This window comes from Pleuronectes platessa, chromosome 8 (genome assembly GCF_947347685.1).
Source record: "Pleuronectes platessa chromosome 8, fPlePla1.1, whole genome shotgun sequence".
Taxonomy (NCBI): domain Eukaryota; kingdom Metazoa; phylum Chordata; class Actinopteri; order Pleuronectiformes; family Pleuronectidae; genus Pleuronectes; species Pleuronectes platessa.
In genome coordinates, this window is record NC_070633.1 from 25,572,175 (window position 1) to 25,587,471 (window position 15,297).

The window sequence follows — 15,297 nt, forward strand, 5'->3', positions numbered from 1 at the left end:
GAACGGAGCTCACTACAAACGGAGGGGTCAAAGAAAGAGGTGTAGTTTGCAGCCACACTGGGAATAATTACACTAATTCCTCTGATGGAGGGCGCTTTTCCTTGAAGGCACAGGAAAAAAGTTGGGGATGGGTAAACTTAGATTACAAGAGTCATTCTGGACACGTACAGTTTATATATATAATATCTAGTTCTGCCAATTTTCGCTTGAGTATTGTTTTTTGTTCAGAGATTATCTACAGCATTCCCACACACTGAACACAACTGACTGTGAATATTAATGCAAACTTGCACATATTTACGGCTTCATACCAAATTTTTCCTGAAAATTTTTACCAGCAAGCAACGTCATGTCGACTGAAACACAAACCACCCGGTGGAAAACAATGATTTAAACTTGGCTTCAAGACGATATCAATCAATTACTCCCTCGGCTGAATTTTTTATTTGATTTTTTTGTTTTTTGGGGGGGGGGGGGGATGATGATACTTCCTCATCCAGCGGACTTACAAACGGCCAATTTGGTTTTTCGTGAATCTGTGGATTTCACGTCTGTGCTCCCACAAAATGAAAGAATCTGCAACAGAATTCAGGGCAACAGTAACTTTGACAAAAACAAAGCTCCTCGGGTCTCGCGGCCGCGACCTAAGACTCGCCGACCCACACCACCACGTTGCCTTTGACCACGTCGGTGATCTCACAGTTGAGCTTGTTGAGCCGGCCGTTCAGGACGAAGAGGGACTCTCTGGACGGGGTCATGAGGTACTGGCCGAACAGTCCGCTGCCGGCCATCACCCTGTTCCTACCGCTCCACGGCCACTCGAACGACTTCGTGGCCTCTTTCAAGCTCTTGATCATCTTGACTTTGCCGGAGCTCAGTTCCACAAACAGGGCGTCGGTCTGCCGGCCCGAGCTCCCGAACACGTTGTACTGGTGGACCTCAGTGAAGGAGCGCTGGAAGGCCAGGTCGGACAGGTGAAGGTTCGTGTGGATGTCGAACGGCTCCTGGATCTCCCCCCGATCGGTGATGGTCTGGATCCTCATCAGGCCGTCGCCGTCGTCCACAGTGACCAGGTAGTGACCGTCCGGAGACACGTAGGGAGTGCCGGTGACGTCGCGGTTTTGTCCGATGGCGCTGTCTGTCACACTGTCCAGGATGAGCTGGGGCTGCGTAGCGCCGGTGGAGTCGGGTCGGCAATTGACGAAGTAATAGCCGCCGAGGTGGGTGTAGGCCACTGACTTGGGGATGCAGTTATACTCCCACAAACTGATGTTTTTCACGTATGACGTTGTCTCCAGGTCGATCTTGTGGAGGACAGGTTCATTTCGATGAAGGATGAGGCCGAATCTGCAGGGAAGAGAAAAGTCCAAAATTTCAATCAATAACACGGCAAAGTCTTGTAAACTCCAAATTAAGACATATTCGTTGTCATGTTAGGGGCGAGGCTGCCGGGAGACTTTCCTCTAGTCATGCTCTGTACACACATTGATCCCGAACACTGTGTCCAAATTATATGTTTTGATTTTGTGAGGGTGACATTTGTGATTGACATTTCAGTGAAATGTCATAAAACCGGTCAATAGTGTTTCATAAATTCGGAAACTCAATTATTTTCCCTTCAATATAAATCATAATTAATCTTGCTGATCCCTACTTTTTTCAATTAGAACCATTAGCAGGTTTAATTTTGATATCATTTATAATAAAATATCTTCACATCAGTCATAACCTGACTGTTTTTAGTGCAACTAATTAAAAAGTTAGCAGAAAGCTAAGAACATTGTACCTGCCTCACATACGCATGTCAATAGTCCCTTACTCTTGATGTGTATTTGATTAATTCATGTAATACAGAGCAACTGAAACTAAATCATTATGACCTTTGGGTCTACAGGGTCCTGAGGACTCGGACAAGATGGAATACTGAGTAAAACATTTCTGAAAAGGTTGTTTCCTCCACCAGGGAAGTTGTTTTTTGTTTGTTTGTTAGCACAATTCTGCAAAAACTACTGCACAGATGTTCACAACTTTCTGTTGATGGGTGGGACATGACCCAAGGAGAAACCAATACATTTAGATTTTCATCATTTGCATTGATTTCTCAGAGAATAGGTCAAGCAGCAAGCGGTAAAATCTTATAATACAACTACAATCCACATATCAAGATGACGTCAACCAGAAATTACAAATTCAAACTGATTTCCACTGGTTAATTCTTAAATTTTTTTGGGCCGCCCTCATTTTAAAGAATTAATCAGAATATTAATGTTACTAAGAAGGTTTTTAACCAGCTTAAAGGCCCGACTTTGGTCCCTGACCGGCTTCACACTGACAGCTCAGCACCATTTATTCTTTCCCCTCTAATAGAAATATATTAGTTTTTTTTACAGGGGCATGGATCTATGAACATGCTTCTCATTACAAAAACCCCCAAAGAATCTCTTAATGGCAAATTATGTCTTAACAGCTGAACGGGGAAGAGAGAATGTGCACCGAGCTGACAGGCCTCAATTAAATATGAATACCAGCTGATCGCTGCTGACAGGCACTTCAAGCCCGCCGCTGCTCATCATCTTTTATGCGATTTGAAAACCAAGCTGTCGCGTACCTGTGAACAGAAAATGGCTGTTTGAAAAGCCCCAGACCACCCCCCCCCCCCCCCCATCGTGCAGGGAATCATCGATCCAGAGATCTTTCTGTCCACCAGGTCCAGAGACACGAGGCGACACCGAGTTCGAAAAGAGACCTGATCTGAACATATTCTATTCTATTTTTTTTACAGCCGTCCAGCAGGTGTCATGGGTAATTTGTGGACGCGAATCAATGGAACATAACACTGAGCTATTTTTAACATGGGTGCACAGGCTGGCAGGCGCGGGGCGAAACCAGATCTGACTAATTCACAAAATTGAATTTCTGCTGGATTTGTTGTCCTCTGATTTGCAGCAGCTGTTGCTTTGACAAATTACTGGCATATCAAAAGAAAAACAATCGGTCGGCTGTCGTGCAGTTTGAGTCGCTCTGTAATCTGATTCCCACTCATGGCTGCAGTGGACAGATCCGTTCTGAGCCGGGGGGGCAACTTGTATTATTTTACGTTGACCTTGATGTTGTCCACCAGGTCCATAGTTTTATCTCCTTTAAGTTTAACTCAACTTTCATCTGAAAAACAGCTTTTTTAATGCCTGACAGATGCAAAAAAAAATAGACGCTGAAGACACTGATGAAGATGAGAGTTAATGTTGATAAGAGCTGAAGACGGTGTCTGTGTGATCAAGTGATCTCCACAGCAGAGTTAATACATCACTTCCTGTCTCTGTCTGCTGCACCCGGCTGCTCCACCTCCCGCCTCAGCAGCACAGAGGATTTGATCCTGCTGTGAACGTGTCTGTGCAGAGGACCCCCCCCCCCCCCCCCCCCCCGCTGTGTTGTGCAAAGTCTGAAGACAAATCTCCGGATTAGACCCACAGGTCGTGTCTGTAAACGACGTTGGTGGATTTGTAATGTTTCAGGGAGGAACCTGTTAAATGTTGGTGCGGATCTGGATCAGGGGGTGGATTGATTTTCCTAATTTTGAGAATTGATTTCTGATTGTGTCAAATGTGATGCAGCTTGAATGGACTTAAGGTTTGTGATCTACTGGGTTCCATTGTAGTTTAGTATGTCAGAGCTGCAGTGTTTGTGTTCTGTGTTGAACAGAAAGCAAGAATAACACCTGAAGTATGAGCAATATGAAAAATGCTTTTACTTGAACATGATGATTATTTCTTTATTGTTATATTTTATATATTTTCTTTCACAACTGCTTTAACCTTGACCAGGGTACTTGTCATTATAGAAATTAAATCATTAAAGCCTCAGGAACGTCTTTGTGTGACTTGGGAAACTATTTAAATTTATCCAAACATGGTGGTTGCTGATCTCACTGCGTCTCACCTGCACTGAAAAACAAGCTCCAAGACATTTTTGAAATCTGCAGTTCAAACATCTGACTTTCTCTTTCCTCCAAGCTGATGATTTATATATTAACACTCCGCCTGTGCAACGCTGCTGAAGTTGTTTTGCTATTAATTGAATTCAATATTGTGGCTGTTGGGACAAATCCATGAGTTGTGCACATACGCTGGGACATTTATTGGTAATGGAAGCTTAAGGTCAAAGGTGCCTTTTTAACCTGCATTGACCATTTTATCTCCACCGGCAGTGAGTTGTTCTTTTTAAATTCCACCTTCTGATAAATTAATAATCCAACATTGTTAGGCGTTGCTCTGATGTGAACGCAGCTGCGCGGCTTCATGGGCAGAGCCAGATCGCTCTCAGCCACACTGACAGCTGCTGTCTGTCGTCTGCACCATCGATTAATGCATTAGAGATTCTCCTCGCTTCTGCACAACGGGGTCACGTCTTTATTTTCATTTCATCATCTCATCCACACATCAGTATTTTTTTCCCAGTGTAGACATTTCATGGGTCTGAACACTTAACCCCTGATGTGATGTTTAATCTGCAGTTTTGTTAAAAACCCAGAGGCCAGAATTCACGAGGAAACAGCAGGACATTGAACGCTGCACAGTGAAGGATGTCTATAACACAGCAACTCTTGTTCACCCATCCTCCAGCATGAAAAACATCGAATCAACATCTCGCTTGGCTTGTTTCGCCGAGAGGAAGTCGGAGCAATGATTAGAAATTTGTGAAGAATAGTTGCGAGCAGCCCGAGCTGCAGGCTCCTGTGTTTCTCCAGAAATGAGAAAGAACAAGTTTTTTATTTTGCTGACATGCAGAGCTGCCTGACTGTAAGTCGATGGGTCTAATGAATGACAGCCCCCAGATGTTCCTGGTTGCTTTATGGTGGTTGCTGAGGGAATCCCTCGTCAGTGCACAATCACCAGAAGTTGCAGAATTTATGTCGGCTGCTCACATGCTGCTCATGTTGCTAAATCGACTGATCGATGCTGCACTGCTGCCAGTAGGCAACTAGCAGTTTACTAACAAACAAAGGAAGAGGCGCCAGGATGTACTTAACTCAAAGCCTCCTTATATCTGCAAGTAAAGCCGCTGACATGAGTCGTGGTTTTCAGTGTAATGAGGTGGAGATTCTTTAATTTGTGTAGTATTGAACTTGCTTGAGTAGTCGACTGTCTCGTAAAGATTATCAGTCTGTCATCTGAGTGATTAATAGCTTTTCGTAGGTTTTGTGAAGGAAAACTTACCTTTGTGTTTTAGCTGTAAGACTCTGGGAAAAATGCTAAAGTAATGTATTACTATACCTAGTAGATTTTAAAGGATAAACTAAGAGAGATAAACTATGAAAATTAGAGATATTAGTCGATAAATCAGACATGACTGTATATAATTCTGCAATCTAACTTTGTTACAAGTTAAATCGCCAAATATTTTTGGTGACGGCTTTCAATTCGATCAGTTTTCTCCTTTTATTTTAACTTTAAATGGAATTTTTTTTTTTTAGGGGGGCATGGCTATTTCATCAGCCACCACCTTAGGTTTTGAGAAAGTCCGATTTATGGATAAATATCAATCGAGAAAATAATGATCCATCTACATACAGTATAGTAGATTTCAGTGTTTTATACACTCCACTGTCCTGATGCCATAAGTACCTGCAACACCTTGTGTATTTGAACTGCAGCTGTACACAGAGAAAGCAACTTTCATGTACAACCAGTGACACGGGTGACCTCTGTATTTTACGATGGTATTTCAGCTTGTTTACAACCTTCACAATATGAGGAGCCGGCTGCAGCAGGAACAATCAGAGAGCTGCTGTTCAGGACAATGATGAGTAGGAACCTGGTGAACACGACTTTCAAACACAACAACATCACAGGTCTCAGTGGATCTAATTACAGCTGTGCTAGCAACAGAGCCCCCCCCCCCCCCCCCCGGTCCCTCTCCACGAGACCATTAACATCCTGAAATCCTCCAGACCTCCCGCCTGCTCCTGGCCTCTCCATGACTTTACCCAAGCGTTTGAAAGCAGCTTTTCTCCGTGCACGTTAAGCACGAGTGTGACAGCTACTCATGACTCATGAAAACCAGTGCAATGTCTTTTCTGCTTTGTGTGTTTTTTATTTAAACACAACTCATCCTCCTGTCCTCACACTGTGTGTGTGTGTGATTCGTGCTGTTTCAGAGGAACCGGCCTCTTGGACACCGGGACCCTGGGGACGTCAGAACTGAGGAGGCGGCTGTTTTCTGATGCGTCTGTGATATCATCGGAAAAAAAAAACGTGGACAGATCCAAACTCTGTAATTGATTGATTAAGTTCATGTTGACATGTTGATGACCGGGCTCTTTTTTTTCTTTTTACAGGAGCTCACACAGTCTGTGCCGCTCTGATTTACTGCTGCTCGGTCCAAATGGTGTCATCAGCATTTACTTTCCATCGCTGATGCTAAGCAACACAATTACCCTGTCTAACCTTGTTTGAGGGACAGAGCCGGTACAGAGCTAAGTGCTCACACACAGAGCACATTGACTAATAACTGCACCAGATACGTAACGACCAGTCGACAGTTGAAATCTATTCTTTTAAATCCTTATTGTTTTACTTTTTTTTATAGGTTTCTTTAGTTGTGAGATTGATATTACGACGCAGAGGTAGATGTGTACAAACACAACTGTTATGATAATAAATACTGTAAATCGGCAAAGCAGCTTTATTCCTGCAGCACTTCTCCAACCAAGGTCACAAAGTGCTTGAGAGTTAAAAAAAAACACAAAGCAAACAAGACAAAACAAGAAAGATGATGAAAAGGACTTCAATGATGCTAATATTCAGTATTTTATACACCAGCATTAACGTGTTAATTGACAAGCAGATAAACATATTATATAATAACACATTTATAGTGAGAAATCACCCTTATTCGCTTTGAGGTCAAATTCATGGCAGAGTTGTTGTATTGGATTGCAACAGATCGTACATGTGTGTATAATAAAGTTAATGAGTGTAAATTAAGTTATTCATTCTCTTGAGAAATTTTATTAAACTATAATCCTCTTGTTAAAGATTAAGAAACTCAAATTAACAGGAATCGTTTGAGCTGCAAATAGAATCTATCATAGAACTACACCATATTTCCTCAGGCTTGTTTATCTATTGAACATAATTCTCAACAATATTCTTTATAAACTGAAATGTTTACATCTCGGGTGTGAAGCAGCTGTGGCACAAGTGTGGATCTCAAAAAACAGCAGCGGTGCAACTACAGCGTCACTACAGGCCAAACAATCCTAACCAAGCAGGTTTAGGATTGTTTGGTCACTGATCTAATGTCTTTCGAATTTGACATTTTAGAAAAGCACAAGTGTCTATTAGGAAAGAAGTAAAGTCTCTGTGCTGTCACTAACGTTTCCTTAGAAAGAGATTCTATCTTTCATCTGGAATATTTGACCTTTGACACCTAGCCAACAGAATAGTGTTCTTAGTTTCCATGGCCGAGGCAGCTGTGTCTATATAATAACCTATTATCTGGTTAAGATCTATTCATTGTTAATCAATTAAACTCAGCGTCATGCCAGAGTAACTGTCAGATGACTGAACCTTTGCTAATTAAAAAATTATCATTGACTGTTCGCTGTCTTTGTGGATTCACAACATTCTGATATAAACTATTAATCCAGTGCAGCTCATGGAAGAAAAGTCACAACTCTTTCAGGTGAGTGGCCGTGAAACTGATCTGCAGCACCAGATGACCACCGGGACTTTCTCCCACAACCTCCATTAACACACTCTCTCACAAAACGCCCATCCACATCATTATTGTAGAATTGAGTCTCTGAGAGAGGGAAAGAAAAACAAGGGGAATCAAATGCCGATGGGATGAATTCAGTTATCCTGATCTCTTGGATCCTGTGGAACGAACCTGACGTGGTTAGCGATGAGGCTGGAGGCGGGGATGAAGAAGTCGTCCACCCGGTCGAAGCGCCGGCCGACCGGCTGCGTGTGCACCGTGTGGTGGGAGACTCGTCCACTGGCCTGATTGATCACCTGCAGGACAGCAGCAGGGGAGAGGGGGGGTGTTCAACATGAGCCTCGGTCTCATTCGTAGCTCACAAACCAGAAGGCAGCGGTTTCTCATGAGTCCACACGAGTAAATCACTTAATATGTTTTGCTATCATGTTTATCTTTGCTTGAGTCGGGATAAAACTGTGAAATCCTCTTATTCCTGAGATCTTCTCTGTGGGAGGTGATGAGCGCCGTTGTCACTGGCGTCTACATAACCCTCGTTCATGCATAAGAAGCGTGCAGGCACGTGTTTTGTGTGTGGGCAGCATTTGCTTTGATTATGCCACGATGCACAAAGCAAATAGCTTCAGACCAAACCCTGCTTTCATGAAATTCTGTGCAGGCGATGACAAGAGGGATTTTTAAATAAAAACCCCTCAAGTCTTGAGCTGAATCAGGGATAAGTGTCAGAGGAAGCGATGAAAGCAAAGACACGATATATTTGTTGATTGTATTTATAGTAAATGTGTGTCAGGGAGAAATACAGTAAAATAAAAATCAGTCAGTGTTTGCACGTTTGCTTTGCTGTTTCTGTTCGAACAAACGATACTTAATATATTTCTGCTGATGTTGGCTTGTTTGCAGTTGCTCCCTATCTGTATCAGTGTGTAGGTGCATTAGAAGGGGGAACTGTGTGGATGCTGCACAGTGGTGAGGTGGTGGGAGCTGTTGCCTCACAGCAAGTAGGCTAGAACCCCGGTGTGTGTTTCTGTGAGACATATACAAGTTCTCCTCGTGTCTCTGTGGGATTTGTCTCGATATTCCAGTTTCCTCCAATAGTCTGAAGAGATGCAGGTTGGTAGTGGATTGGAGACTGAAGGTGTGAATGTGTATTAATGGTTTGTGTCTGTATGTCGACCCTTAAAAGTGAACTTTATATATTGGACAAATATATGGAGCTAAAGTTGATGGGTTACCTGTAAAGCTACAATCAGTAAAGGTTGTTGCAATATATGACTAATGGAATAATTGATTAAACTGCTAATTATGCTTCCCATGGATTGACCTATTGGCCAAATCAAATGTCAGACTGTGTAAAAGTCCAAATTTCTGAGACATCTTGTTCAGTCTCACCAGTTGAAAACCTCAAATCTATTAAATAATCAATACACAAGAGAAAGTCCTCACAAATGTGAAGCAGAACATTTAGTTAGTCCTCGTTTCTCTTGTATAAGCGACTCATTGTTTAATCAACTGATCGCTTCAGTTCTATTCATTGTTTATTCAAGTTATAAACGAAGTTACTACTCAAACAATATGTTAAATTAAATTGCAGTAAAACATTGATGCCAGTACACAGTCGTTTTCCAGTAGATATCCTGGTCCCAAGTCTTATAACAGCACATTAAGGGATCTATACAAATAAACGTGTGTATCTATTAAAAAAAATAACAATGTAACTCCCCGACTCTGATGGTTTTGATTTCAAAAGACAAGAGGCTCATCGTATTAAAGCTGAAAGTCGGCAGCTCTTCCTAATTGTTTCTATTTCTATTTCCTTACCACTGTGCTCGACTCCAGAGCCCGAACAATTGAAAATGTGTCACAGTCCAAATACCTGCGTGGTGCTCTGTGAGAGAATAATAATTATCCTCATCAGGCAAGACAAACAAATCAACAGCTCAAAATCCCAGAGAGGCTGCAGTGATTAATGCCACGTCCAGGACATATCGGACAAAAGGGGGAGAAACACTTCAAGTTTAAATTCGCATTTAATAAGATGTCAGGTCTCGCCAGGACGGTGATAATAAGGTTGTTTATAATAAACTCTACATGTGTAGCTAATGGAAAAGGATCTCGGACCTAACAACACAACTGCAGAGGGTGTCTGTGTGTTTGTTGCAGGTAGAATAAAGTGAATGGAGCTGATTTTAACTGGGTTCTTTACTGATGCTTGAACAAAAGAAAGTCGGAATTTGATTTCGGGGATTAACAGGGTACAAATTAATGTGACACACAAACTCTGTCCCTTTTACCGACCTGAAATCAAATCCTCTCAAATAACGTGGATTTACCTGCAGAGTCGGGAAGTTCTTCTCGGCGTCTCCCCAGCTGAGCAGCCACACCTGGTCGTGAGATTTGTCATAGTGGAGCTTCACAGGATAAGGATCGGTGCTGACCGTCTGGAGGGGACACACACACACGCACACACACACACACACACACACACAACCAAACAGAGCCTTTAAAGCGAGCAAGGTCTGCAGAATAACAATTTAAGTGGAATCTAGACTTTGCGTTTGAAGAGATCCCTCTTTGATGTGCGGTGGTGATGCTTTTGAAAAAGTTTTCCTGCAGACTAATGCATCAGGGTTGACAGGAGCGAGGCTTCTCTTAACAAGGCGGACCGGACGGGGGGGGGGGGGGCCTCTTATGTACAAGGTGTTTTTTGGTGTTCGGCTGCATTTCAAAATCGGGTGGTGACAGAGACAATTGCTTCACCGCAGCAAAGTAATTGCTTTCAGTCTTTATCCGTTCCCTGACGCACGGAGGCAGTTTTCCAAAGTCGGAACAAAAGATGAGTCGCTTGTGACAGGGACCTGCTCCTCGTGCTTTACATCCACAGCTCCGAGGGAATAGGGAAGGTATGAGGGAGAAGATGAAGCTGCGTCACAGAGAAAGCAATCGTGCTGTTTTTCAAGGAAATAATTCCACCCCGGTATTCCCACAATTCCCTTTGCTTGCAGTTTACTTCCTATAGTATTTTTTTTTTTTTGCTATAGAGCCATTATAGTATTGTTTACCCAGGCAAAATATATATCGTTTCATGAGAGAGTGAACAGCTCCTCAGAGGGTTCTTGCTAAAAAAGAGAAGAAGAAGAGAATATCCGCTGAATCCCAACTAATCTCTGAGCATGTAGTCATCGGAGAGAACAGGTGTTTGTGTTGTTCTTTTCCTTCTTTTGCCTTTTTCTCTATCAACATCTTTCTGGCGGAGGAAGATTATCAAGATCCTCTTCCAATATGCTTTCGTAAATTCAGCTGCGGCGGCGGATCAGTCGGAGATGAAGCGCGGAGGAAACACTGCGGCGACTTCAAACATTCATCCGCGTGCACAGTGCATCCAATCTGTTCATTAAAAAGTCCTCACCAGATATTTAATTGGTCAGAAGTTTCAAAATGTATTTTTCCCATTGATTCTACCATGTGCATGTCAATCACATTTATATTTCAATAGGAATTTTGAACGAGGGAAACCAGAACAAGTCTCGTGCCATTTGAGACCAGAGACGGTTTCAGGTAGTTTAATTATCAACTGCTGACATAATGCAATGAAGCTGAACCTCCAGGCAACTGGATAATGAGCTTGTGACAGTGCTGAGGACAACAACCTTGTTACCGGCGGGTCCCTGGGAGCCTTGTGAGCTGTAAACACTCGTTACGGTGTCGGAAACATCTGCAGGGATTTGAACCCCCGGGAATCAACCGGACACATCCCAACAAAAAAAAAAAACTGACACTGATCATTTAGCCGAATGCTGCTCGCGGGAAAAATGTGCTGAATGTTGTCATGTGGGAACGTTTCTATTTCCTGAGCCCGCCTGGCGAAAAATAGAACTCCCTCAGGAGAATGAACGGTGCTGCGAGGTGGCCGGGGATCGGAGGGATTGCCACTTCCACTAGCTGTGGAGAAAACGGCAGGGGTGGCTGTGTAACAATATCTATGAGAAGTTACCGGGTGACTCGCTCGCCACATCGAAACAGAGGTTAACCATGAGTCTTGACGGTAGTGTGTACAAAACAAAGCAGGTCAGAGGTCAGCAGTTGAGTTTAAAGGTGGAAGAGCCGACCTCAGAGCTGAAAAAGAAGCCGAAAAAACTCCAACGCGAGAGGAAGCAGACACATCAGTCTCCTGTCGTCTGTCGCTTTTTGTCTGCAAGTAACTGAAATGATAAAATAATCCAAACAAATTAAATTGAGATCTCAATTCTGGGTTTTTTTCTGGCAGAGAAAACAGTTTGAATGGCAGCTTGATTAATGTTTACCACAGCACAGCGGCAGGAAGACATGTTAATTAAATGTGTCTGACACATTATTCTTACTGGTGCAGCGCGATCACACCTGCCTCCTCGGGTCCAAACCAAAATAAACAGGTGTGAAAGGTGCTGTGAACAACGAGCCATTATGTATTGCCTTATAAGTCTCTGCTAAATCAAGTTCAAAGGGCCAAATCATACCATATTTATGACCCTGGATCCCCCAGTGATGGTTTAAAAGGACACGACTGGAGTTAGGGCAACAAGGACTTCACCAGATTTTGTCAACCTTATCTAATATTTCCACAAACCAAGAACCGAGGACGGATCAGAATAATTTGAACGGCAGTAACATCACTTGGGCTGTGATCACATCTTATTCCTCAATAAACTTGACTGTACTTTTATACGAATTGAGTAAATGATAACTTTAAAGTTTCCACAAATATATGCACATTAATTTCTGCTATGAGTCAAATATGAGTTCAGAAACTACGGTTGCTTTCATTGCCAGTGGCTAAACTCCTTTAAAAACCTCAGTTTGCTGTTCAGTGTGTGACACAGGCACTAACGAGGGATTTTGGACTCTAAATGGTAAATGGCAGCTTCCTACTTACTTTAAATCAGGTCCTTAATTATGATTGGCCGAATGTCTAAAGAACGCCACTCTCTGTTTAGGTCACTCAGCCACATGTGTAAGCCCGTTACCAGGCAACCGAGTGATTCAAAGCCCCCTCGTTAGTCACCGTTGCTGTGATTCGCCCTCGCCTTCTTGTGCCCCCCCCCCCCCCCCCCGCTGTTGAGCTTTGTCTTCCTCCTGCTTTTGTCTTTTAACTTCCAGTTATTAAAGTGTGGATCTATTTCCCACATCACTGACATTGGTGCCAGTCAGAGTCGACCGACTGTCAGGCGTGTTGTGATGTATTCAGCCTCCTGCCAACACTTGATGTTCAGAAATACACACATCACAGCTCTGCCTCTTGTGTATAAGTATCCCGCTAAATTATTACTCAAGTAGAATATTTTAAGTCCGGACATATCTGAAGTAAAAAAGCTGTTTCTGAAAAAAGCCTGGTTGAAGTTTCACAGGCACTTTGGGTGAAAAGCTGAGGTCCTGTGCTTCGGAATGATTGTTTCTGGATGAAGGACAATGTACAAACTGATCCTGAGTCTGTATTCTACCATCAGAAAGAACGACTTCTCGAAGGATCTTGTGAAATATGTTTCCTTTGTGTCAAAGTGGGAACATGTGTTTTTTTGGGGGGGAGGTAGAGAAACTCTCTTGCTTCCTTCAACCTTGAGGTTTGTTCTGCCTCCGTGTGACATCATCAACTTCCCTCACATGAACTATCTCTCTCATATATTGTTGTGGTGTCGCCGGCACAAGTGGACGTGAACCCTGTTTTTCCAATTTAGCCTGAACATTACCTGGACAGCCTTCTGAGTCTGGACGTCAACCAGGAGCACTCGATTCAAGGTCGGCTGTGTCACATAAATAAACTTGTCCTTGACGTTGACCGCCGATGACCACACGCACCTCTGGACCGCCTCCCCCGGTGAGGTGGGGCACACCTCCTCCTGGGGGGGAAAAAAAAAGCACAAACACACAAACACACTTTGTCAATTAATTGTTTTCTCACATCACCGGGAAAAACGGCTCGTTAAAAAGCAATTATCTCCGTCCAGTCATTATTCTGCGTTGTTTACTCCTCCACCGTCTTATCGCGTCTTGGCAACTTGGATAAATGAGATTTTTTTGCCAGGTCCTGTGAAGAGATCTCTGTAATCGCTCCCATTTGTCGAAACACGTAATCCCCTGGAAAACCAAAACCCTGCCGACGATCTGCGGATGTTCAGCCTCCAGTGTTGGCAGTGGTCCCCCCCCCCCCCCCCCCCCCTCAACCAGCGTTACTTCTCTGGAGTCGTCCTCCCTCTCCCCCCCCCCCCCCCGGCCCTGCGAGCCCCTCAGGGCTGCATTAGTGTGGGATGATTTAAGGAGCCGCTGGCCAGCAAGGATGAATGAAGGGCTCCTGCGTATCGGGGAGGAACTAACTCTCTCTCTCTCTCTCTCTCTATCTCTCTCTCTCTCTCTCTCTCTCTCTCTCTCTCTCCCTCTCTCACTGTATTTACAACCGCCGAGGCGTTGGGTGACAGGTACCTTCCCACAAGCCAATGTCTTTTAGTTAGAAGGACATTAGGTAATGTATGAACTCCACTGAAGTATGTAAAGGATTGGAAGGGGGGGGGGGAAGAGGCAGATACACTCTCAGAATTTATATCTGCTGCAGTTTCCCGCTCGTCCCCCCCCCCCCCCCCCCCCCGCCCCTGACTCATCCGCCCCTCCTCTGCTTTCTCTCTCCAGGGGCGAGTTAAACCAGCTCATTTGGGGCGTTTTAAAACAACGACAGCTCTTTGGCGCTCTCGGCCTCGTGGCACCTTGTTTTTTAATCGGCGGCATCTTTCCGGGTCCAGTCGTTGCACCATCTGTCAGCGTCTCCCATCCAAAACAGGTTAGAGGAGTCCCAGTTACCAGAGCCAGAAATCCAGGCACTCCACTGAAGCAATCATCACTGGTGTTGAACTGTATGAATCCCCCCCCCCCCCCCCCACCCCCCACCCCCCGTAGACCCACACCCTGGTCATTCTGTGATGTGGCTGTAAAACCGAACTTATTGCACCTTTTTAGGAGGTGAGGAATCGAACATGTGGCGCCCGGCTGAGGGTGTGAATGGAGGCGGTCGTGAATCCTCCTCGTGTTTACGTGTGTTGCATATGTCTGTATGAGTGCGTTTACATTGCATTAATGTAATTTACAGACTATTCGGAGGCTTCTAACAGGTGTAGATAGGTTTCACTCTTTGTTATTGATATTCTTTCTCTCTCCTGATAATACACCAGTGCAATGTTTCTTTCATTGATCCACTGAAATCCCTGAAAAGAGCATTTTATAGGGATTTTGCAGCTGAGCGATGACATTTAAACAGTCCTGCTGAGAAATGTACCAGTCTTCTGGTAGTCCCCCCCCCAGTTTAGCCAGTGGATGATTTGTGGCGTTAATATATTTGTGACACCCCATCAGCCATGTGAGGGCAGGAAACCGCAGGAAGCAGCGGAGCAGCAACATCCAAAGTGTCAGAGAGAGAAATTTTAAAGCAAAGTGGCGTCGCACTTCGACACTGCTGTTCCCTCAAGGTGTTTCTCCAAGGTCTCAATCCAAACCGCTATGAACTGGTGATGTGGAGCAGCGGAGAGACAATCTGGACGTTTGTCTCAGTGTTGCTTTTCA

The 15,297-nt window shown here is 43.9% G+C and overlaps 1 protein-coding gene across 1 annotated transcript in view; it reads right to left on the reverse strand.

The window, feature by feature from the left end:
• Nucleotides 1–644: 644 nt before the first annotated feature.
• Nucleotides 645–15,297, reverse strand: part of fstl5 (follistatin-like 5) — a 127,345-nt gene continuing 112,692 nt past the window's right edge. Inside the window, exons 12-15 of the mRNA XM_053428381.1 lie at nucleotides 13,440–13,589; nucleotides 10,050–10,157; nucleotides 7,891–8,015; nucleotides 645–1,347 (exon numbers count right to left, since the gene is read on the reverse strand). Of these exons, the coding sequence (XP_053284356.1) occupies nucleotides 645–1,347; nucleotides 7,891–8,015; nucleotides 10,050–10,157; nucleotides 13,440–13,589 (1,086 nt within the window). The remainder of the gene's footprint in view (nucleotides 1,348–7,890; nucleotides 8,016–10,049; nucleotides 10,158–13,439; nucleotides 13,590–15,297) is intronic.